General features: G+C 36.9%; 1 protein-coding gene across 1 annotated transcript in view; it reads left to right on the plus strand.

Moving 5' to 3' along the window:
- JCHAIN (joining chain of multimeric IgA and IgM) overlaps positions 1–26,146 on the plus strand; it is a 191,795-nt gene extending 165,649 nt beyond the window's left edge. The window contains exon 3 of the mRNA XM_044060369.1: positions 26,062–26,146. Within this exon, the coding sequence (XP_043916304.1) occupies positions 26,062–26,146 (85 nt within the window). The remainder of the gene's footprint in view (positions 1–26,061) is intronic.
- The last annotated feature ends 1,292 nt before the right edge of the window (positions 26,147–27,438 follow it).

The raw sequence follows: 27,438 nt of genomic DNA on the forward strand, positions 1-27,438 counted from the left end.
AAGATTGTAACTAAAAAAAACTTTGACAAACATACGTTTATCAAATCCTTAATACAATATAACTGGAAAATACTAAAATCTATGCCCTCACATTCTGATGTGTCACACTTCAACGAGATATTCCTAAAATTCTCAATAACCTTTTCCCAGTACATACTAAAAAGGTCATATCCAATCCTGTAGCATGGCTAACAAAAGAAATTAAGAAATGAATGCTACAGTGTGATGAAGCCTGGAAAGAGGGGTTCAAAAATAAAAAACAAAATACATTTCAACTTTTCTGGCATCTAAGGAATTGGACAAAATACCAAATAAAACATAACAAGCAAACATTTTATAACATCCTCCAAAATAAACATCATAACAACCCAAAACTCTTCTGGACATCCATAAACAAACTCTTGCATCTAGGACAACCTCTTGATCTAATAATTCTACTGTTTCAATTCCCACACAGTTTAACAATAATTTTAGATAGACTGTATTGTCTCTCACAAACATTAATACTTCCACTACCTTGTCATTGCCAGCAGTCTCTGCTAATTATCCTCAGCTATTTGACTTCAGCCCAGTACCAATCTCCACCATTGAAATGCTCCTGCATAAACTAAAACACCCTATCCCCCACCCTAGCTGCTGACCAACTCCCCTCCGACTACTTAAAAATGGGTGCAGATGCAATTGCTTTTCAGGTCTCTATACTGATAAATAGAGCTATATCCAAAATAAAACATTCCTTCCATCTGGAAAAAAATGTATTATTATACCTTTACATAATGGTGGCAAGTATATGGAGTTTAATAACTATAAGACCGCTGTAATCCTCTCCCCCTCTCAAAAATAATTTAAACATATATTCATGCTCAGCTTCTACATCGCTTAAATTCAAATACTCTTCTCTTGGAAACACAGCATGGTTTCATACTTCACCACAGCACAACCACTGTCCTTCTACACTTCACCAACACTATAAACCAACAATGGCAACCTAGTGGCAACTGTGTTCCCATACTTATTCTAAACCTTCAACACTGTATCACACAAACATTTGCTCACTGAACTATCTTCTGTAGGTCTCTCTCACTTCTCCCTTAAATGGTTCCTTAGTTTTCTATCTGGAAGGGAGCATGATGTCAAATGGCAGCAGGACCTCTCTTCCTCACTTCCGTTTACAGTAGGTGTTTCTCTCCATATACTAGGACCCCCTCTGTTTAATATTTTCATAAACAAGCTTAACTCTGCAGTACTCCAAACAAATATAGTACAATATACAGATGATTCAACTTTAATATGTACAGCCCCAGTTTCTCTCTCTCTCTCTCTCTTCAGTCAAAACCTGGTTGAAAAATTCAGACCTCCTTATTAATCCTAATAAACAAAACTGATGCTTTTCGCCCCAAAACATTATTGCCAACAAAAACAATCTTTGTTGCTTATATCTGCAAATAATACTAAAATTGAGGTAGTACTACAAACTAAATTACTGGGCACTGTAATAGATGATAGTCTTAAATCTGATCAGCATATTCCTCAAACAATTAAAAAGATCCACCAGAAACCTGACACCCTTTACTGGGCATAACAGTACTTACAGAGCCAGCAAGAAAAAGCCTAACCTCATCCTTTGCTTCTAACCCTCTTATATGCCTCACCTTTCCTTACAAATGTAAGATCTACACTAAAATCTAAACTCAACTGTTACAACAAGGTCACTAAATTTGCTACCAAACTGCATATCAAATTCACCAACCGCCATGCCTTAAAACAGCTAAACTGACTAGACCTTATCAACTACATAACATACTCTCAGCTAGTTATGTCATACAGACTGATGTATTTTCCTGCAAAATGCCCTGCATTAAAAAAACATGTTATTGTCCTACACCCCATAAGTGTTTTCCATTCTTGTGATAAATATCTACTAAGTACTACTAAAACAAATAATTTATCGAGGGACTCAATATACTCCTGTTACATCTCCAAACTCTGGAGCACCATCCCTACACAAGAAAAATGACTGACAAACTCCCAAGCTATAAAATCCAGCTCAAACAATCCCTTACCCAGTGCTGGTCATGCTCATGTTCATCCCCAGGTTGAGACCTCTAGTTAAAGCACAAACTTCTTATTGCTTATCACTAAATGTTTGTCCTCATCTGCTTGAATCATTATACCCCTAAAAGCTTTCCCTCCTGCACTTAAATCAATATACCCCTTTTCATCCCACCACTTAAATAACACTTACCTTATCTTTTTCTAACTGTCTCCCATCCACCACTCTACCCCTCTCATGCACCCCCTGTATATGTAAGTTATAAACCTTCTGGATGCACCGATTTGGAACAGGCAGCCCAAGTAGAACCAATCCTATACCTGCTCTCCTGCTCTCTGTCATATGCTATTACCAATATCCTCCTATACACTGCTACTATCTATTTTGCCCTCCTACATAATTTTATAACTCACTTCACTGTATCTCTTGAACTTTTTACAAAACTATGCAATACTAAAATCTCCTTTCCTACATAATTATGTATCCTTTACTCCTTGCAAACCTTTCTTTACTGAAATATAAGAACAATAAACTTCTTTACAACGTTTCCCTTCTGCAGCATTGATTCACTTATGTCTGGAAGATTTTGTAGTGGGAACATCTGTATACACTTACAATTGTTGCTGCACTGTAAATACTTTACTATATACACCTGTCTTGTAATTATGTTTGTTTTCTCATGAGATGTGTATCTGTTGTTTTTCTGATTACTGTCTGAAATTCATTTGTTAATATAAAGGTACCATGATGGAACTTTTCTCCCTGGGCCTCCTCAGAAAATGGTCTGTGTCCAGTCGAAGTTTTCAGGTCAACAAAGACAAATAAATAAATAACTAATGATTATCAAGGCCCATAGATATGGACTAGATGCTGCTGTGTCACCTGCATTGCCAGGTTCCATGCACAAGCCTGTCAGAGGGGCATTGTATTGCTGCTGTCTACTGGCCATCACCACTATCCTCAGTAGTGCAACAGAGAATACAGCATGACTGCTAAGGGCTTCAGCTCGCTCTGCTTCTGGCACTTTCCAGATTTACTCAGAATTGCATTGTGTAGAAAGCAGCAAGCAGTAAACATTCTGAATGCAGTAACAGGGCTCTGCTGAAGTACCATCTCACCAGACCTGTCCAGGCAGAGAAAGTGGGTTTTAAACAGGCCAAACACTTATTCAATGAATATTCAAGTCTGGGACAAGGTGGTATTAAAGTATTCTTCTTCAGCTCCCTGTGAATTATAGACTTGTGTCATTATCCAAGGCCTGAGAGGGTAGCTTTCACCACTTGAAAAACATAATGGGGAGTGAGTACATAAAGATGGTGTGGTTAATCATTGCACATTGCTTACTGAATATTTAAAATGTGAATCAGGGTGTACTTATCTATTAGGTGGCCATGCAGTATCATACCATGTAGGAAGTAGCATTATAGCAAACTTATGTGCCATATGTGGGAATCAATAGCACTGACAGGATACTGGGCTGGGGCTGTTCCTGTTATGATACTTTCCCCCTGTGGTCTAGGTGTGGCCCTGATGGCCACATGGATGCAATCTGTCACATAGAGCACCTCAGGGAAGCATGCCGGACTGCAGAAGGAACAAATTGTGATAGCTCGGTCCTGTGATGATTGAGGGATGCTCATCTACATGGGCTACGATAACATCAAAGAACTGCTGTAGCATCTATGAGGCCAAAGCCTGTGAGATACTCAATATGTTCCCAGTCTGGATCTGGAAGATCCCAATGGCTAGTAGAGTGCATTCCTTAGTACCCACCGAAATAGGAAGACCACTCATACCCCAGTTCCAGTTTTTGGGGTGCACAAGCTCACCAATGTCCCGATAATGTTCATGCACAGATGAAAGTGGTAAAGAATCTTCACCTCCTCAAAACTGTAATGCTTTACACCCTGCCTGCAATGCCCCAGCCTTAGACATCAAACCCAGCTCCATGCACAGGTTGCTCTAATGGAGAAACAAGCATTTCAAAATCAGAAACAAGAAAACTCACAGCCAGACCAAACATCTTTGCTGAGAGCAAACTCACTAGAAATGGTGGTGCTTGCCTTTTTATAACATGTCTGCATATTGAATCAGAAAAGGTGGAAAAGGTGCCCCATTATAATACCATTTGCACATGATTTGCACACATCTCCTTATTTAAATGTCATTATGCACTTTTTTGTATATGACTGTCTCTGAGACTTTTAAAGCATCATATGTTCGGCAAACGTCTGTATGGATTGAACTTTGTGTGTCTGCAACTTGCAAATGTAAGCTGTACACATGCATAATTGTCCATGAATTCCACTCACAATCTCAGTTTCATGAAGAGTTCATTAAAATGTAAAATACGAGTTTCCAGACATGTCTCCATTTTGTAAAAAACTTTCTAAGCTTCATTAGAAATCAAAGCACTCAAGTGTTTAATATGTAGGAAGACAATTCTGACTAAGAAATCTCTTTTGGGAAAGTTCATTAACTTGTAATGCAAATTTTAACTAATTCAGTAAGCATAATCATTAACATAAAATTGCCTTTTTTGTTTTATCAAAGCCAACACACAACATTTTATGTTGTCAAGACATACTTTACTTGATAGGTTCACAAGTAAGTACTAAGCTAACTGCTCTTGTGGTCCATTTTAAGCCTAGCAACTTCTTTTTTTGCGCTCAAAATAGCCTATCTGATTTGGTTATAGATTGGCCTTACCCATCCCATGGTCGTTAATTATATATTACCCCTAATGAGAATAACTGGGATCATACCATAGATAATTTGAGGGGACCCATGCACAGGATAAAGCATTTAGGATTTGCCTCTGTCCATTAGTAGTACAGGGGCAGTCCTGGGGTAAATTTTCTGTTTCCCATCCATAGATCTATGCTGTACTTGAATATGGACAGGGATGCACTTTGTTTTATGTGGATGGGGAGTCTGTTCTACAGCAGCAGTATCTTTTGCAAAATATACCTGTCCCTCCAAACTAGTCTGTTGATATTCCAGAAGAGGTTTAGATCCCTAGACCGAGTATTTCTGTTTTCATTTTACTTGCTGATGGGCAGTAAAGCCATTAGTTATACGTGACAGGATGTCTTGTATGCCAGAAGCAGGTGACCTCTTAGCAGTCTGTAGGATACTGAGTATAGTGACAGGGATTTGAATCAGTCACTGTAGGACTTGTTTAGGCCTTGTAGTAAGGTATCTCTGTGAGTGTTCCAATTGTTGCATATGTGTGGACAGATACATGCCAAAGGGGACATTATATTCAATGACTGGCCTAATGACGACTAAAAGGGGACAATGATATCCCTAGAGCTGGACACAATTCCTTTATTTATAAGCTGTGCAATATAGAAGGACTTTATTGCAACAAAAGACACATGCAGGTCAAAAGTTAGGTCATGTGCACATAAGTTCCCAAATTCCAAACAACTGGGTCAGTTCTTAGGGGTGTATTTGTCAATGTGGTAGCTCCCTGTGGTAGATGACTTCCCAAAGAATACAATAATGTATTTTTTTGGCATTTTACTTCAAGCCATAATTTTGATACCAGTTATTTATTTATTTGAGACATACCTTTCTTCAGGATTGCTAAGTTATTTGGGGATTCAATGACTCCTCCTAGCTTACAGTCATCTGCAAACTTCATTAGTCAGAACCTTCTGGTAATAATATTTAATATTTTATGACCAAAATACATGAAGAATATCTGAATTATGATTTCTTCATGCATAAAACAATGCAATAAAGTCAAGATAAAATAAAGGTTTCTGGTTAGAGTAAGGTAACTGATTAGAGAGAATGATGAACTGGATACAAAATTATCCTGGGCTATAGATGCATTGTATAGAAGGTAGCACAGTGGCTAACCCCTGCCATTGAAGTTGCACTGTGCAGATCAAATCTAATTTGCATAGCACAGTAATATTTCAATTTATTTTATTTATGTGTATTACTTGGTTAAATGTACAGCTCATACATGGTCATTTCCAGACACATCCTTTTTGAAAAACACATTCACAAGTATGCAGTGATGACAGAGACTTTAACAAAGAAAATAAGAAATACAGGTAAATACAATAATAAATAAATACATCAATTAAAGATTGTAATTAAATACAATAGTACAAAATGCAATTAATTATCAGTATTTATAAGTCAGTCAGAGATTAGGTAGTTGAGGTCAATAAACATTGTATTTACAGCTAATGAGAGATCAGAGCACGAAGTCAGAAAACAATAGGGAAGAGAAGGCGAGGCATCCTTTCTGAAGTCAAGAGCGTTTGTCCTGCTGCTGCTGGTACATATTAAGGGCCTTTGTCAAGCTTGATAAGCTGCAGTTCTGCCAGATTGATGGAGCAAATATAGAGAAAGCATGCTTCATGGAGTAGAGGGAGCATCTTGGAGCAGAGATGGCGGTGTAATTTGTGAGTGGTGATGTAAGTCGTAGGAAGAGGTTTTTCAGTTGAAAGAAGAACAGAAGATTCTAGATGAAGTAACTCCAATAATTGTTTACAAAGAAGGTCGGCTCTTTCTTTGATGGGGAACAATCTTGCTTTAATGAGTGCAAGGCAGTGGAACTTGTGGATGGAGGGTGGTAATGAATCAACAAAGGGATTTAGGAATGGTTTGAAATGTGGAGGTGTTTTGTTTGGAGACAGAAGTGGTAATAGGCAGGCCGTACTTTAAATTGGAAGCCATCTGCTGCATTTCTGCTGCAGACTGGACTACCTTGTGATGCACTGCTACAGAGTGCTTATGACTTAGAGTTTTCCCTCTTCCATTTTTCATTCTTTCCCTTGTTTCCTCCATGTTTTTGTCCTGGCTGATACCCTGATAATGCCAGATTAGTAACTTTTGCTGGCCTTTTATTTGTTTGTCCCATTGGGAGAGTTCTAGGTTAACTTTTACATGTGTAACTAAAACCTTTGACATCCTAATTAAAACTCTGGGCCAGCCTTGTTGACTTGTACAAAGTATATCTATGCAATAGTTTAGAATATTCCTACTTAGCATCTCTTGACTTGAAGCTTTTGCTTCATATTTTACAATTTACTGTTATAATCAGAGCTTTTCTCCCCGGGCCTCCACTGAAAAAGGACGTGTTCAGTTGGACTTCCTCGGTTAACAAATGTAAAATAAAATAAATCAAGACATTCAAGGGGACTTTTTACTACAAACTGCTTTACACAAAAGGTACTTTCCTTCATGAAAAAAAGTTTGTTTCTGAATATACATCTGAGTATGTGTGTGTGTGTGTGTGTGCACGTTTGTGTGCGTGTGTATTTGTGTGTACATATATATATATATATATATATATATATGTGTGTGTGTGTGTGTGTGTGTGTGTGTGTGTATTTATATATATATATATATATATATATATATATATATATATATATATATATATATGTAGTTTAAAGATAGCTCAATAACATTTACAAAAACAAAATGTGGCTTAAACAGTTATTAATGGGGAATGCCTCAAATTGCCTCAAAAACTGGTAAATCCCTTCAGCTACTCTTTTTGGGTAAAAGTTCATTAAATGTATTTTTGAGTATAAAGCCTGTTTTCCAAAGTAATTTTATGTGTAAGTGATACTGTTGCCTGTTTTGCACCTGGTCCTTTCTTCATATTTGTGAAGTGAGGATGATATATTTGTGGGTGATCAGGAGCATGGATGTGATGCTGTCATCTAGTGAAGACAGCAAGTGTTGATTAGTTATGAGGCTATTTAAAATGGTTAAAGATGATGATTAGAAATATGAGTGATTTTAGGTTTAATTAATCAATATATGAAGCAACTTGCAATATCTGTTAGCAATTTCTTAAAAGAACAATGTGACTCTCCGAAGAAATGAGCAGTCAAATCACTTTATTTACACAAATGTTGGTTGCACTAGAAGACATAACAGGTACATGCAATTTGTGGTTCCCTGGTATTGTGGAGGGTGAAGAAGGGATTGACTGTCTGAAATTTATGAAAACTGATGCTACAGCTGGTATAGTTGAGTGCTTTTACAAAAAGGTTGCTGAGGACTGGGAAGGCATACAAATTGCCACTGTCAATGGCAGACATGAACACAGTGAACCAAGAGTGATGTTACTCCATTTTGTCATGTGGAGAGAAAAGCACATGTCATTTTTCAGTTGGGGCTGTCTGCTATGAGGGTAACTGAGGAAAGAAGCTAGATTTGGTGAATCGTAATTTTCAGGGACTACTATAGTACAAATGGCTCTAGTATAAAGGAATGTAGTTGGTATAAGTTAAAGTAGCCCTCAGCCTCAGCTCTGTTAGTAATTGGTAGGACATTTCTATTAGGTGGACAAGGGAAGTGGCAGAACATTCTGAGAAGGCTAATGACTGCTGTGAAACTACTAAACTGAGAGGGACTGACAGCACAGCCTGAAAAAAGAGAATGTGAGGTGGCTATGTATGTGATGGGATAAAAGGATTTGTATGAGATCTGGAATAATTTTAGGCTTTGATTTTCTTATTATTATGATGGCAGTTCACTGGTGATAATAATACAAATATTTTTACAGCAAAGAACCAGGGCAGCAGCATTTATTGAGCCGTTATTGCACATTAATTACATCAGATTTCTGTTTATTTACTAAAAACCAGGAACCAAACTCAAACACTTGGACCAAAGTGAAGCAAAAATGTTGTCCAGTGTCACCAAACATGGCCAGTCAGCAGTTCACCAAAAATAGTTATTTAATGAGTATCAAAGGTAGTTTAAGCGTTTTCATCAGGAATACATCAAAGACTTCATCAGAAATAGTGAACCAAATTGTTCAAACATTTTTAAAGTACTCAAAAATTCATCACATGGTAAAAGCCTACCAATAAAAAACCTGGCCATACATTAATTGATTAACTGATATCAAATAAATTCCTTTAAAGTAACAAACCCCCATTTTCCTCCAAGTAAAAAATGTATATGCAAAAATAAATGTAAATGTAAAAACATTATAAAAAGACCCCAATTTAACCAATATGATATCTAAATCAACATGTATTTAGGAAATTTACACATTTAAAGATTTTAGTTTAAAAAAACTACTTATTGATACACTGTCATTTAAACCTGGTGCACTATATGCACTTAGTTTGAACTGCCGAAGTAGTTCTTTGTACTCAAGTACAATTTTCCATGGACCCCGTCGTGCCTCATTTTTCACCATGTCAATACCTGAAAAAACAAAATGGTGACTGGAGAAATTGGAAATATGTTTAGCAAGAACATTGTTGTTGTCCTTGTTTCTAATATCCCTTATATGCTCATATATACTGTCACAAAACCTTCTCTGGGTCTTACCTATATAAAAACAGACACAGTTCTCACATAGTGCACAATACACCAACTCTAAAGAGTTGCAATTAAAATGGAAGGGAATTTTAACATTAAATTTGTTTAACCTAAGTTGGTCACAGACCTTCAAAAATTAACATTGTCTACAGTTCCCACAGCTAAAATTACCATTTCTTCTATTTGAAACTATAAATTCTAAGGACCCTTCAAGAAATTGCTTAATGGTTTTACCTTTTTTGTATACAACCAAATGGGCCTAAACCCAAGGTGTCAGTGTAACCTTCAAAACAATGAGAAATATTCCAATTTTTGACAAGAATTGCCCTTAACATCTCTGACCTAGAGTCAAAAGCAGTTAGAAAAGCCCCCTGGAAATCTTTATCTATATACTCATTTTTTTGTGAAGTTATCCATACTTTCATCAGTAATGCATAATAATGGTTTAAACAACCCCTCATACCGCTTCCTATCAACCTCCCTTTCAACATTAAGTATCAATTCCATGGGATAACCCCTGGCTTTAAACATTTCAACAAGACTAGTCACCCGTTTATGATACATCTGATCTTCAGAGACTAGTCTAGTCAACCTAACAAATTAGCCTTTAATAACAGCCCTCTTTTGGTACACTGGGTAGTTACTTTCAAAGTGCAGGATGCTATTGCAGTAGGTAGGTTTTCTATACAGATCACTGCAATATCTACCTGCACTCATGTCTTTAATCACTTCAATGCATCCATTCTCCATGAAAGGAGTGTGTAAATTTTAGGAAGGAGGTGGTAGTATTTAACTGGGAAACAAAAATATCAAAGTCATCAAGAAATCTTGCATAAAATTCCAAAAGCTCAAATAGTGTGAACAAAAACTTAGTTTCCCAACAAAACATAATGATGTTAGCAAAGATGGGGACACAAGCTGCCCCCATCGCCACACCATTATTTTGTAAAAAATATTGTCCATCCAGGTAGACAAAGTTGTGTTTTAGAACCAGTTCCATCAATACAACCAAAACCCCCACATCATTGTTAGATAGTTGCGTGGCTTCGAAGAGAAATTCTTCAAACCATTACAAACCAAGTTCATGAGGTATAACATTAAACAAATTGATTACATCTACTGTACCAAATCCAAAATCCTTATCAAATTTGGCTTTCCTCAGTTATAATAGGAAGTCCGAAGAATCACAGTACAAGTGCTGACTTCCATCTAATTTTTTTTTTAATCTAATGTCAATGTATTTACCTATGGGGTGGGTTTTTGATTTTACTGCATTAACTATAGGTCTCATGGGTGGATCATTGAGATCTTTGTGGATTTTTGGCAATCCAAAGATGGAAGGTACCACTGGGTACTCACAGTGTAAAAACATCCATTCATCATAGGTTATTTGCCCCTGATCCAAAAGGTCCTGAAGTGCTAGGTCAATTTTTGAGTATGAAAAGTTAATGCAGTTTAAAGATTTTTTTTCATATTGGTCACTATCAAACAAAAAGCCATGCATTTTCTCTAAATACAAAACATTTTCCATCACAACAATGCCCCCTCCCTTATCGGGTTTCATCATCCTGATACTTATATAAGTAGCTAAAGATTTAATAAGTGTGAACTCAGAAGGAGATAGGTTAAAATCAGCGTTAGATACTCTTTGGTTCTATAATTTCCTAATCTCAAACTCACACATTTTTTTCAAATAAATAAGGGAGGTTGAAGGTACTACTTCTCTTCATGATATTAAAATTACGTTTGTTCAAAGTATCCTTGAAATAAATTTTCAAATTAAGCTTTCTTAAATAGACTTTAAAATCCACTAAACATTTTTCAACCAAAGAAATCATATCAGGAACAAAACTGAAGACGTTAGAGAGTAAATCAACAGATTCGACTCCAATCTTCAAATTACTAAAGTTGTACATCTTAAAATCACCGTTAAGATTACAAATAATAGAAGGTGAAACTGTATTAATTCCTAGCTCAAGTTCATTTGAATTATTAACATGCTGAACAACTAAAAAATCAGTGGCACTAAAATTTTTATCAGAAACTGAATTATTCAGGAACTTAGTTAAAAGGTTATTGCCACTTTCATTTACCACATTGTACCTCTGAACAGCAAGAAAACTACTATCAGCATGGTAATTGTTTAAAAAGTCACCGTTTTTAACCAAACATTTAACCGTTTCACTAGTTTCAAATAATTCAAAAGATGTAGATTTGTCATTCAAACCCACCATTAAGGTCTTGCCCCTACAATTGTTCTCATTTAATACATCGCTAAAAAGGGAACCAGTGGGGGATGAATCAAAACTATAATTACACATTTCCGTTTCACCTTGAGCCTCCGAACCATAAGTCAAGTTGCTCAAGGAAAACAGGAAGGAATCACTGTTATTTGCCTGGCAAACTGGAATCTGGAAACCACAATTCACCAAACAAGGAGAATAACCAGTCCCACAATGTCCGTATGCCACATCAGCTATAGTCTCACAGCTCTGAATGCTGAAACCCTCATTTTCTTGATGGGAAATGTCTAAAATTAACAATTTTGTGGCTTTTCTACCAGAGGTGTTGAAAGGACTCACCTCCTCTTCGAGTATTGTGTCTTGTTCCCGCTGGCGTTTGTGAGTTGTTCGGGTATCCAAATCTCTGGTAATGCTGATCGTAGCCCTGCTGCTCCATTTTTTTGATCCTCTCTGATCTCCGCATGCCCTCTTCTGGTAAGGGAGGATGTAGTTGGTCCGCCTCCTGCCAAAAAGAAGCACTGTCATTGGCTGCATTGTAGTTTGGATGTTCGTTTTCTTTCAGGGAATCTAGCTTAGGATAAGCCACCCCCTTCTCATAATCAATGCGGTCCCGGTTCAATTTAGTTTCTTTTCTGGTTATTACATCAGAAATGATTTTGTCAGCTTTGGAAAACACATTCTTATAGTTTGTTATGTATTGCTCAAATAGTAAATCTTGGGTAATAAGGGAATTTCATTCGCTTCTAAAATCAATTTGTCTATACCCTTTTGGTTGTATTTAATAAGCAATTCAAGAAGTTCACAACCTTGTCGGTCATACAGTTTAGTAAGTTCTTGATAGAATTGCACATTGTTCACTATTCCATTCAGAATTTTATTTTGTCTCAAACTCTTAGGAATTCTTTTTACTCTAATACTCTCCATAAAATATGATTTTTCAGTCTGTATTTTTTTAATTTTCAAGAGTTTGTCCTCATACAAATCAACAGAGTTTTTTTAAGGAACCAAGCTCACAGACGTTACCTTAATTCATACGTATAGGTCTCTTCAGCCAAACCCCAAAATTAAAATCTGCATCATCATTGTTGTTCATCCGATGATTTTCTTTGTTCCCAGTTAAAAGTGTCATTTGTTCTTGTCTGGGAACTTGGCCAGGTGGAATAGAAAAAGAAGAGGAAGGGGTGGGACTCGATTAATCACCACTACACTGAAATATAATATCCACTCCCTGAGATAGCTGTTGTACTAGTTGGGTAAGTAAACCCACATTGGTGTTTAACTGCTCCAAGGTCATAGAAGGCGCCACAGAGTTCAAAACTGCCCCATTGACTGAAGACATACTAAAAACCAGGAACCAAACTCAAACACTTGAACCAAAGTGAAGTAAAAATGTTGTCCAGTGCCACCAAACACGACCAGTCAGCAGTTCACCAAAAATATTTATTTAATGAGTATCAAAGGTAGTTTAAGCGTTTTCATCAGGAATACATCAAAGACTTCATCAGAAACAGTGAACCAAATTGTTCAAACATTTTTAAAGTATTCAAAAATTCATCACATGATAAAAGCCTACCAATAAAAAAACCTGACCATACATTAATTAATATTAATATTAACATTGACATTTATTAATATTTGAAAAAAATGTGCGAGTTTGAGATTAGGAAATTATAGAACCAAGGAGTATCTAACTCTGATTTTAACCTATCTCCTTCTGAGTTCACACTTATTAAATCTTTAGCTACTTATAAAAGTATCAGGGTGATGAAACCCGATAAGGGAGGGGGCATTGTTGTGATGGAAAATGTTTTGTATTTAGAGAAAATGCATGGCTTTTTGTTTGATAGTGACCAATATGAAAAAAAAATCTTTAAACTGCATTAACTTTTTGTACTCAAAAATTGACCTAGCACTTCAGGACCTTTTGGATCAGGGGCAAATAACCTATGATGAATGGATGTTTTTACACTGTCAGTACCCAGTGGTACCTTCTATCTTTGGATTGCCAAAAATCCACAAAGATCTCAATGATCCACCCACGAGACCTATAGTTAATGCAGTAAAATCAAAAACCCACCCCATAGGTAAATACATTGACATTAGATTAAAAAAAGTTTTAGGTGGAAGTCAGCACTTGTACTGTGATTCTTCGGACTTCCTATTATAACTGAGGAAAGCCAAATTTGATAAGGATTTTGGATTTGGTACAGTAGATGTAATCAATTTGTTTAATGTTATACCTCATGAACTTGGTTTGTAATGGTTTGAAGAATTTCTCTTCGAAGCCACGCAACTATCTAACAATGATGTGGGGGTTTTGGTTGTATTGATGGAACTGGTTCTAAAACACAACTTTGTCTACCTGGATGGACAATATTTTTTACAAAAGAATGGTGTCGTGATGGGGGTAGCTTGTGCCCCCATCTTTGCTAACATCATTATGTTTTGTTGGGGAACTAAGTTTTTGTTCACACTATTTGAACCTGTACCTTGGGAATTTTATGCAAGATTTCTTTATGACTTGTTTTTTATATGGAAGTCTCCATCTGATTATTTTGATATTTTTGTTTCCCAGTTAAATACTACCACCTCCTTCCTAAAATTTACACACTCCTTTCATGGAGAAAGGATGCATTGAAGTGATTAAAGACATGAGTGCAGGTAGATATTGCAGTGATCTGTATAGAAAACCTACCTACTGCAATAGCATCCTGCACTTTGAAAGTAACTACCCAGTTTACCAAAAGAGGGCTGTTACTAAAGGCCAATTTGTTAGGTTGGCTAGACTAGTCTCTGAAGATCAGATGTATCATAAACAGGTGATTAGTCTTGTTGAAATGTTTAAAGCCAGGGGTTATCCCATGGAATTGATACTTAATATTGAAAGGGAGGTTGATAGGAAGAGGTATGAGGGGTTGTTTAAACTGTTATTATGTATTACTGATGAAAGTATGGGTAACTTCACCACAAAAAATGAGTATATGGATAAAGATTTCCAGAGGGCTTTTCTAACTGCTTTTTACTCTATGTCATTGATGTTAAGGGCAATTCTTGTTAAAATTGGAATATTTTTCATTGTTTTGATGGTTACACTGCCCATTGTTTGCATACAAAAAAGGTAAAACCATTAAGCAATTTCTTGAAGGGTCCTTAGAATTTACAGTTTCAAATAGAAGAAATGCTAATTTTAGCTGTGGGAACTGTAGACAATGTTCATTTTTTAATGTCTGTGACCAACTTAGGTTAAACAACATTAATGTTAAAATTCCCTTCCATTTTGATTGCAACTCTTTAGGGCTGGTGTATTGTGCACTATGTGAGAACTGTGCCCGTCTTTATTTAGGTAAGACCCAGAGAATTTTTCATGACCATATATATGAGCATATAAGGGGATATTAGAAGCAAGGACAACAAGAATGCTCTTGCTAAACATATTTCCAATTTCCCCAATCACCATTTTATTTTTTCAGGTATTGACATGGTGAAAAATGAGACACGATGGGGTCCATGGAAAATTGTACTTGAGTACAAAGAACTACTTTGGCAGATCAAACTAAATGCATATAGTGCACCAGGTTTAAATGACGGTGTATCAATAAGTAGTTTTTTGAAGCAAAAAGCTTTAAATGTGTAAATTTCCTAAATACATGTTGATTTAGATATCATATTGGTTAAATGGGGGTCTTTTTATAATGTTTTTACATTTATTTATGTATATACATTTTTTACTTGAAGGAAAAATGGGGGTTTGTTACTTTAAAGGAATTTATTTGATATCAATTAATCAATTAATGTATGGCTAGGTTTTTTATTGGTAGACTTTTACCAGTTGATGAATTTTTGAATACTTTAAAAATGTTTGAACAATTTGGTTCACTGTTTCTGATTAAGTCTTTGATGTATTCCTGATGAAAGTGCTTAAACTACCTTTGATACTCATTAAATAACTATTTTTGGTGAACTGCTGACTGGTCAATGTTTGGTGACACTGGACAACATTTTTGCTTCACTTTGATTCAAGATTTCTGTTTATGTTGCTTTGTACTGCTCAGCTGCAAGGAGCAAGCAATAATTTCTTGCAGTGGCATGATATATTCTAAATACTTTATTTATTTATGCATTTCTCTTTTTTCCAGGTAGGTTAATTGGGTAGCATATCCTTTTCAGTCATGACCAAGGCTGAAATGAGTAGTATAGAAAACATTTGTATAGTAAGTTTATACCAAAATTTAGAAATAATGTATAAAAAATTGATAAGTGACTATACTACAGTGATCAAGAAAAAATAAAAAAAAAAAAAACTAGTAAGGAGAAGCCACAACCAGCATTCTTCTATAAAATAAAATATATTATTTATTTTTGAACAAACTGATTAAGCACTTTTGTCCTTAACACAAACACCACTTTATCAGAATCAAACCACATCATCAAAATGACCTTTCTATACAAAACCAATTAATTAACCACTTATCCAATTAGCATAGAACAGTGGAAAAAATCATTACACAGTGTATAATAAAATTCAAGCAAAGCCTGTCTCACGCAAAATGCAAAGCATAAAACGTTTAAAACTTTCAACCCGTTAAAAATGATTCGCCCTCATAATTAAAACAGACTGAATAGAAGTATATTCATTTAAACCTGGGTAAGAGGTTGCTTGTAATTGTAACTGCCATTTTAGTTCTTTGTTTTCTAGCAGCACTTTGGCATCCCCACGCCTTAGATTATAGTTGACTGAATCAATAATAGCAAAAGAAAACTTAGTAAATGAGGAACAAACTTTGGAATGTTTATACAAGGCATTATTTTCTTTTTTGGGCGGCACAGCGGTGCAGCGGTTAACATTGTCGCCTCACAGCAAGAGGTTCTCCAGTTCGATTCTCGGCTGGGGTGCCTTCTGTGTGGAGTTTGCATGTTCTCCCTGTGTTCGCGTGGGTTTCCTCCGGGTACTCCGGTTTCCTCCCACATTCCAAAGACATGCATCTGGAGTGTTTCTCCCCGGGCCTCCGCTGAAAACAGGCTCTGTGGAACCTAGTCGGACATTCCCGGTCAACAAATGTTAAATAAATAAATAAAATAATTGTTCTTAATATTGTAAAGATGCTCATAAATACGTCTATGTAAAGTTCTCTCTGTTTTACCTACGTAAAATCTTGAACATCCTTCACATAAAGCAATGTATACAACCCATTTAAACAATTACCTTTTACAAAAAACATCTTTTATCTTAGGGTATTGTTTAAAACAACTTCCTCCTTTCACATATATGAGTGCATAGATTACACATTCTCCATTTACTAGTATGAACTGTTCCCCTACCCCATTTTCTCATATTAAAATTGCCTTTATCAAAAAAGTCTTTAAAATGTTTTCCAGTCTTTTATATAAACAAAGGTTCATTTCCAACTATCCCAAGAATGTCGGGGATGGTTTTGAAAATACTCCAGTTATTCCTAAAAATATCTTTAACTGTTGATGTTTGTCTGGAATATTTTAACACCATGGCACTCGCTATTTTTTTTCTTCTGGGATTTTTCCTTGTTCATCTCTGGTAACCTCCTGTTGTAGCCCTACCCCAACAGGGGTAAATATTTCTTTCCACATACACCCTGAACATATTCCCTAATACTTTTTAAAAAGGGAAGGGGTAATTTCTATCTAAAAACATTTTAGTAACCGTATCAAATTCTGTTTCCAAGTCAGCCCTATGTGAAGTCATCCTAACAATTCTAATATATTGTCCTTTGACAAGGCTCTTTTTCTGGCTAAGTGTATGAAAACTGCTACAATCCAGATAAAAATGGGTGAATGTTACTTTCCTATAAACTCTTGATTTAAAGCCTCAAGGAGTAGGTCCAATGAATGTTTCTAAGAAATTAATACCCTTTCTATGAAACCTATAAGTAAACTCCAAATGTTTAGAGGAATTATTCAAAAATGTAACAAACTGGTGAATGTTCTCTTCCGAACCTTTCCATAGGATGACTATATCATTCAAAAAGTGAATATAGAGAGCTATATGCTGAAAGAATGCAGAATTGAATACACAGTGCTTTTTTCCAAGCCAAAATAACCATGTTTGCATAAGCAGAGGCACAGGAGGCTCCCATGGCCACTCTCATATTCTGTTTGAAGAACTTCCCATCCAAAAATATAAAATTATTGTCCAAAACTACAGCCATAATTTCCTCTATAAGCCTGGAATCTTTCCCGAAAAGGGGGACATAGTTGTGCAAACTATCAAAAATAAATCTAACCCCTTGTCCCAGGGAATGGATGTAAAAAAGATCTTTAATATCAATAGTACTATATACTACAATGGTGCACTCCCTAATCATGTTGTCAAGTTGATCAATAGAGAAATAAGATTCTTCATCCCCTAATAACCCATTTTATATTTACTTCCCCCAACTAAAGTTTGTCTCCCCTGTGCTTCCTGATTTTGCTGTATTTGTTCTGTTTCTATGGGTGAACTATACAACTTCATTAATCTCTGATTGTATATAGTAAACATATAATTATCTGCTGTTCACAAAACAAAATATATTGTTTGATAAAATAGATTGGCATCATATTGAATTTATGGTTATCTTGCATTTGTATTGTATCTTCTTTTCTTTATAGTAATTGTACTCTGTTGCAATGTTCATTACTAGACAGGCTGGGACTGCAATTGGTCATGCTTAATCAGTGTACTACCCCAGTAAACAAATGTAAATAAGTAGGTAAGGAGACAAATAAATGCATGCTAAGAGATAGTAGCCATCAAGCATGTTGAAAAATATGCATTTTCAAATGAGTTCAGTCAATTAAGTTCCAGTGATTAATAACATGTTATGTTTTTTTGAGAGGTAATGTAGTTTGGGGATTCCGATCCTTGGCATGTTGAATTTTGTCCACTTATACTGGAAGCGATTTTGTCATTGCCTTTTAAAATGTAATGAACAAAACTGGAAAATGTGAAAATAGCTTTTGTGAAATTAAATTAAAATACCTCAGAGTACCATCCCCTATGACTCTTTTCATGTAACAAATAAAGATATATGGGTCCAGGTTTCTAAAATTGTCAGCCTCTTGAAAAACATATGCACATAGCTTGAATTGCAAATGGCCTGAATAAGGTCCTAGAACAAAAAAAGAAAGGAGTGCAGGAAGAATTGTGAAATGGAAAAAACAGACCAAGCCAAGAAGGAATACTCAAGACAAGAAGGAATACTGGTTAGCCAACAAAGAGGCTAACAGACTAATTGCTATGGGAAAAAAACGTTATCAAAGAAACATACCAGTTTATGGAAAGTGATTCAGCAAATGGTGCAAGGAAGCTCTATCATGTTGCAAAGCAACAACAGAAAAATAAAGATAGTCATCAGACACCATGCATAAGGGATGCCAGTTAAAGCTACTCATGAGTGCAGAGACCATCAAAGGCAGATGGAAGGAGTACCTCAAACGCTTTTATATGAAGGAAATCCCACATAAAGTGTACTGCCCTATTTGTGCCCTCCAGTAAAAGAGATAGGAAACTGCTCCTTAGGAGGAGTAAGAACGGTACTAAGGAAAATTAAGTCAAAGACAGCAGCAGGCTCACATGAGGTCACAGGTTGTGGGATGGATATCAGTTGCAACATCACAAAACAAAAAGATGTAAATTCCTACTGGTAAAGGTAACTTACATGACCTGACAAACAGGATGCACAGGACAACTGACTGGACATTCACTACTACACCACTCATTTTCAGATAAATGCATATACTGCATGCCACTCTTGCAGCACACACATAAAATGTACCCTTCCAAATGAAGAACACAGTTATGTGTTATTGTGTGGCTGCCATGTGTAGGCTTATGGTATATACTTTACGTGCCTGGGCAGAAGAACTGTCCTTGATGCTATAGCTGACCATCATAATCTCCAGTTATGAGACCACTGAGTAGGCCATGAGCTCTACTGTGTTTTGTTGCTTCTGTTAGTGCAATTGCAGTTGAGGACATTTCCAACATACCGGGCTGGCTGCCATACATTGGTATATTGTCTGGCCATTCCTGCTACCCCAGGAGATCTACTAGAAAGAGAATGTCGTTTCCTGATGTGTGTTAAAACCACTATTTAAGGGCTTAGTGAAGTCTAGTAATTGATGAATGTTTTCATCATGACTACCTTCAATAAAGATTTGAAAAAGGAGTCTTCTTTGCTGTGGAGATTTGTTTCAAACTGGACCTCAGAAACCTTATGCTCTTCATTCAGAATTGAACATGTGGTCATTATGTTTCATCAGAACTGCTACCATCTGGCATAACCTACTTCCACTTGTATGTATATCTAAATCTATACACCAGAAGCATATGCAGTATCCATCCTGTATCCCCCTCTGTGGATCTTACCTGCTGTGCCGTGTACACTCAGGGAGTAACGTGAGCTATACTCTGCATGCTACAGATGCTGCATAGAACCACAGTATCAAGAAATATGGTGCAGTATCCCACCTTTGTGAAAGCAGAATCTTTTCTCTTGTATACTTTTCATACCATAGCCAGCTCCTGGGGATACACCATAAATCTTCAGGGTGCTTGGGCATCTGGGCTGTGTATGCTACTCAAATAATGCATACTTACAATGATCACAGACTTGTCATGGTGTTGGGAGCACAAAATGCCAATTTGCAGGCCTTGTCCTTCAGCTACCCCCCCCCCCCCCCTGTTTTGGTGACATTTCTTATATGGATTTTTCCTGTGCTGTACCTCTGACTTTAACAATGTGCAGAGTTGCAGCTGTGAATGCAATGCACTTCTTCCTGCTGTAGTGTACCAAATACGTGCTGTTGGCCAGGCAGGTCTGCTTTTGAAAAGAGTGGCTGTCAGCAATGCATGATGGGATACTACATGATGCAGTAGGTATCAGTGAATTCAGCTGCCCCCTATCTTACTGCATTTATATATGGATTGAGAGTATTTCATGTATTTGTAATCACCATGTGCCAGGGTATTGGCTGAAAAGTATCCTGTAGACAAGTTTACTAATCTGAGTATTGAATACATTAAAAAAAATATTATTGCAGGCACTGTACAAGAGAAAACATACCATGGTTCATGTGACACCTGTGCCCTGGCCCAGAAATCAAGGAGCCTCAATCCTCACTACTAACACCAGTGAGGGGCATCTCATATAGGAGGAGAGGATAACAAATACACACAGTAAAGTGAAATTTCCCTTAAGAGCACACAGCGATCACAGTCAGTCCAGGGCTGGTTGCTCCCTTGCTCTCCAGGTCCCCAATAAGACTTACCACTGGCACAACTATAGGGTCCAGATCTCAGCCTAGTGTGCAAGCTAAAACCTCCAGCACCTTCTCTGTCCAACCAGTGCTTCATGTCCCCGCCCAAGTAGCTGACACACACACACACACACACACACACACACACACACACACACACACACACACACACACACACACACACACACACACACACACACACTTTGAGAAGAGTTTATATCTGCATAGACACTCCTGGGAAATGCTGGCACAGGTTCTACAGCTGTGCCCCTTTTTCCCAGACTATACGGTAGTACCAGCTGCCACCACCCACTAATATTTATCAGCTACTCAAAGGCCCTTAAAAGGGTGTCCAATTATATTACTGTGTAATATTATTATCCAATTGGTAGTATAGCCCAGGGCTATATGAGTGGCTTTGTACAATTTTACCAAAGGCATGCAAGCACTCTAAAGAGTTTAAATTATCTCCACAAAAACAGCCACAGTTCAAAGTGTTTAAAAATATTTAATAAAAAATAGTCAAAACACAAGACAATACTTTTTACTACACAGTGCTAGTCAAGAGTTCAGACATCACAGAGAAATACTTAAAATAATTCAGTAGTACAGTTCTGACATCACAGAAAAACACTTCATCTAATCTTTCTAGTTTCTAACTATTTCTAAGAGAAAGCACAAGTCTAAGATAAACTTATATATAGAGCAAAGGCAGAGTGCTGATGAGTTGGACGGTCAAGGCAAAAATGCTTAATGCTCTCTGGTTCTCTCTGTTGGGAGGGTGGCCTAATGGTTAAGGTGTTTGCCTTACAAACACAAGGTGCAGGGTTTGAGTCTCACAAGGGATAATTGGCTAGGCTTAAAATGGCTCGCAAGGGCAGTTAGCTTAGTACTGATCTATGAATCATCTATATGTTATTAAAATCACATTCCTGGTCCACATTACAGCATTCTTCACACTTCCCTGGGTTCCCAGGCTAACAGAAACTACATTTACATTCTTCGCCTCTGGGCAGAAACCAGAGCAATAAAGGACATTTATGCATGCAAATTTTAGCCATTAACTCTGGCCTTAAAACAAAAGCAAGAATTCCTTCATCTAGACTGTCCGGAGCCATATTTACATCAAAGGGTCACAACATGCTTTAATTGGTCAGCAGAGTGCACTGTTGTTACATTTTTTCTAGTTCCACATATAACACTATTTTTACCATTTAAAACAAAAGCCTGTGGTTTACCTTAATATTTACAGATGACAGAATTATCTCCAAATTTCTATCTGGCTAGGCTGGTAGCCTTCATCTATCTTCACCCAATCTTCACAGTTCACATGATTGTTGTGTCTGTACTGTGGATCACACATGTTCTGTATCTCCCTGTGCAGACATGTAAATAAACACATACTGGGCATGCAAGCTGTGAATCTGAGATGTGAATAAGCTCATCTGAATATCTACATATTCATACAGTGTCTGGAAAATGCCAGATCAAGTTAACTTATGTTCCCAGCTTTCATTTCCAGGCATTTCACTCGGTTGCATCACCACTGCTTGTATATAGCATGGCGCTGTGTATAGCATGTTGCTGTAAGATGTATATACATCATTGTTGGAACTTGGCTGGAGATGGATTAGCCCAGCATAATTTTTTCATACACCTGGATATGGTTGAGTATAGTCATCTGAAAGTGTATTTCCTTTTTCTTGTAAAGTCACATTTAACTAGATTTTTTTACTGGCATTTCAAATTATTCAGAAATTGCAGTTGCTTATTTACTACCGTAAAGTAAATGAATGCAGTAGAAACAAAATTTAAAGGAAACAGAACTAATATTAATATAGATATATATGATACCTATGCAGATACCAAGTTCATGCATCCTTCAAAATTATTAACTGAGATTACAGCTCTCCAAACAGGAGTACAGTTTCAGTAAGACATCACTGAACTTATTTTTTGTCTGTGGGAGAATTCATTTACCTCTCTTCAAAGTAATAATTAAAAAACACTAACTCCAAATATTCTGCATCTCAGAAAATGAAGTCATCTGGGTTGTTAAGCGTTTAGAAAGAAAGACTCATTTAATCTGTTTTTAGCTAATCACTTTTCCCACTAATTGAATTTGATGAAATCATGTTTGGACAGATGATTTCACTAATATGTTAAACACCCTTGATCAGACTGTAAAGGTACATTTTAAATAATGACATCCTGCATGCCGATGCCAGTGTATTGTAAAAGTTAAGGCATTATGACCTTTTCATGACATTATTCATAGAAATAAACTTTAAACTAATTTAAACATTTTCTGAGTTCCCATACCATGTTTCTAGTCACCCTATACTACTGTCACAGTTCTCACTGCATTTTTTACACTCTAGCAGTAAACTCCTGCAACATGTGTTGATTGGTGGATGGAGGAGACATGTCTTTATCTGTCCACCATTCCATATTATTGAGTTTTAATCCTGCTTTCAACACAGCACTCATAACATGACTCCATTATGTGTCCTGATGAGGATTTTCAAATATTTGCTTTATTGACCAATTTCTATTAATTTCTAGAACTCTATCTTCTTCAAATAATACCACAATTGCAGTGAAGTTTCAGAGGTGTATGATAGAGTTCAAGACAGAGTCAACCAAAGGTATGTGACAGTGCTGCATCACTAGGAAACAGATACTGTTTTACCTGGGCAGAGTGACCTGAAGGTATGTGACAGTGCAGCATCACTAGGAAACAGAAACTGTTTTACCTGGGCAGTGTCACCTGAAGGTGTGTGACAGTGTAGCATCACTAGGAAACAGATAGTGTTTTACCTGGGAAGAGTCACCCAAAGGTGTGTGAGAGTGTGCAGCATCACTAGGAAACAGATACTGTTTTACCTGGGCAGAGTCACCTGAAGGTGTGTGACAGTGCAGCATCACTAGGAAACAGATACTGTTTTACCTGGGCAGAGTCACCTGAAGGTGTGTGACAGTGCAGCATCACTAGGAAACAGATACTGTTTTACCTGGGCAGTCACCTGATGGTGTGTGACAGTGCAGCATCATTAGGAAACAGATGCTGTTTTACCTGGGCAGAGTCACCCGAAGGTGTGTGAGAGAGTGCAGTGTCACTAGGAAACAGATACTGTTTTACCTGGACAGAGTGACCTGAAGGTGTGTGAGAGAGTGCAGTGTCACTAGGAAACAGATACTGTTTTACCTGGACAGAGTGACCTGAAGGTGTGTGAGAGAGTGCAGTGTCACTAGGAAACAGATACTGTTTTACCTGGGTAGAGTGACCTGAAGGTGTGTGAGAGAGTGCAGTGTCACTAGGAAACAGATACTGTTTTACCTGGGCAGAGTGACCTGAAGGTGTGTGAGAGAGTGCAGTGTCACTAGGAAACAGATACTGTTTTACCTGGGCAGAGTGACCTGAAGGTGTGTGACAGTGCAGCATCACTAGGAAACAGATACTGTTTTACCTGGGTAGAGTGACCTGAAGGTGTGTGACAGTACAGCGTCACTAGGAAACAGATACTGTTTTACCTGGGCAGAGTCACCCGAAGGTGTGTGAGAGAGTGCAGCATCACTAGGAAACTGCTGCTAATATTTCAGTTAAATGTACATATTACATTCAGAGGGACTGTCTGTCCTTGCCCTTCACAATGGCTTTCTATTGAAATGTCAACATATAAATTGACATCAATCTGAAAAAAAAAAAAAAAAAAGACCAAAACTACAGGAAAAGAGCAAATCTTGAAAATCGCTTTTCTCTTTTAAACTTTTGCAAACACAAAGACCCTTTGAACTCACCACGAGTGAAATTGCCATACCTCAGAGAAAAGGGAATATTCTGGAAAATGACCATCTTGGACTTGGTATATCTAAGTCCATTTTTTGGACATTGAGTTTCCATATTTGGTACTTACTTTAGCAGGCACTGACATTTCAAATACCATTTCATATAATTATCCTGGGCCCGGGGAGAAAAGCTCCACATTACAATACATTACATGAGAGTAAAAAGAAGTAGAACATACATACACATGGCATATATACACATCAGGACAACATGCTAGTGATTAATAAACATACATATAGCATATATACACATAACAGGACATCATGATAGTGATTAACATTTCTTACAGTAGACAACCAGAGGTACATTTTTTTTTCTTTTGCAGTTATAAGTTTTGTAAGGTAAATGTATATGGGTTTGGAAGCTTTCAGGGGAGAAACTGTTTACACATAGCTGTACCCTGACAAATTCTCTTGGTATGGCTTAGCCTGGTGAGTGGCATGAGCATAGCCAGTTACTTAGATAGTGGGTTTTCAGGAGTTTTTTGAATTGACTAAAGGAAGTGGTAGAAGTTATTTGGCTTTGTAGTGAGTTCCAGGTTTTGGCAATGGTGTTGGCAAAGAGGGACTTACCAGTGACGTTTTTATGTTTGGTGACAGTTATGAGGTTCTGGTTACTAGATCTTAAGGCTCTAGAGGGAATGTGGGGCTGAATTAGGTGCTGAAGTGCCGGAGTTATCTCAGGAAGGTAGTAGAGTTTATGCGCTATAAAGAGTTGATTGAGTAGAAGTATATGAGGCAACTCAAGTGAAGCTGCGGTGGTGCAGCGGTAGCGTTGTTGCCTCACAGCAAGAGGTTCTCCCATTCGATTCTTGACTGAAGCGCCTTCTGTGTGGAGTCTGCATGTCCTCCCCATGGTCGCATGGCATTCAAAAGATATGTGTGAATGGGCGTGCCTTCGTTGAAGGTTCGGCGTCAAGCTGGCACCTCAGCACCGTAAAAATCTACTGCCAATCATTAGTGGACTGGAGTTCCGCTGTGGTGACCCCTAACCGGGAAAAGCCGAAAGAAGAAGAACAACCTTTCACTGCTTTTGGATTGTTGTTCTGTGGTTTCTTGGAATTACTTATTTTAATATTATTACTGGTCCTCACTAAAAATAGTAGACTGAGGGTCTCATCATGGGTAACCACATATCTGACTGGGTACATTTAAATATAATTTTAATGTAATTTTTTTACCTGTATGCACCAGAATATTGTATGCTATTTTGCCCAAATATGCGTGTATCCTGCACTCAGAAGCAGTGTCTGGATGCTGCATGTAGAATAGGAGGCGGCAGACTACAAAATATTCATTTACTGCTTGTTTTTGTTTTTATTGCAGAGTTCCCTTAAGCAACAGAGAGAATCTGTCTGATCCAACTTCTAAAGTGAGAAACACATTTATCTATCGGCTCTCTGACTTGTAAGTATTTTTTCACAGCTGTACTAGAAACCTGTTAAGATTATATTGCAAACAATTGTATGTTTTAATAACATTTAAACTAAACTTTTTGTAGTTTGTCTATTTATTTTATAAAATCACAGCAGTTACCCACCTGTTATCTTTAATCATGTATGCTTCCCCATGTTCACCACCTTACAGACCTCACAACTATCAAAAATTGAACAATGCACTTCCTGTATCTGTAAAACTCAAAGAGTAAAAAAAGTATTTTGGGCTGTCTTGACAGTTGTCAGGAAAGTTGTTACAAAAAATTGGAAACTTAACTTAGTTCCTACATTCAAAGAATGTTTAACTTTAACAAAAATACTGTGTAAAACTGAAAAAGAAGTGATAAGAATAAGATCTATACATCATAGCAAGACCTTAAGTTGTTTGGATAACCTTGAAATGTTGCTAATAAAATGCCAGGATTCTTAATGTGTTAATTATATAATATTACATTGATGATTCAGAATATTCCTATCACTGTATAACAATATGTAAAGGTGACTTTCTTTCTTTCTGTGTATATATAGTACATATGTTAACTTAATAAACAATTTCTTAAAAAGAAATAAAATTGGACAGTGCTACAATAAACTAGCCAAGTTTGCATCTAATATATCTATCACAATCCACCTGTGTATTGAAGTTAAACTTAACTGGCTAGAGCTCCCCAGCTAGCTTACCTTCACTGAGATAAGAATACTCATAAGATACTCTGCCTGTCAAAAAACGTTCTTTTCCTAGTATTACTGTCCAGTGATTCAGGCCACTCAGCATGTTACCTCCACCCACAAAGCTATTCATTCCCTCGAGGAATCCTTGTACTCTCTTTCAGCTCTGAATTGTGGAATAAACTCCCTCTATTGTTGAGACAGATTATACAACTAAGAGGCTTTAAAGCTTCACTGACCTCACACTACAAAATAGATGGCTGCATTACTGCTCATACCTTCCTGGTTAGTTTATACAACAAAACTCTACTGCTAATCACCTCCAGTCTTTACAACAAAACTTCCATAGATCATGCATTATTTTCATTTATATTTATTGTTAAATTCCTATTTAGCATCACTGATTTCGCCTCCTCAGCCTACTCCTCCAACAATATTGTAAAACTACTGGGTGCACAAATTATTTAATACTACGTAATGGCTCAGTTTCCTTGCATAAATGTAGAATGAATTATTTTTATTCATTTATTGACATTTGAATACCGTGAAAGTCTGACTCGGTAGGAGTCCAATTTCAGTGGAGGCCCAGTGTGAAAAG

Source organism: Protopterus annectens, chromosome 2.part0, assembly GCF_019279795.1.
Source record: "Protopterus annectens isolate FY-2018-M chromosome 2.part0, PAN1.0, whole genome shotgun sequence".
NCBI lineage: Eukaryota > Metazoa > Chordata > Ceratodontiformes > Protopteridae > Protopterus > Protopterus annectens.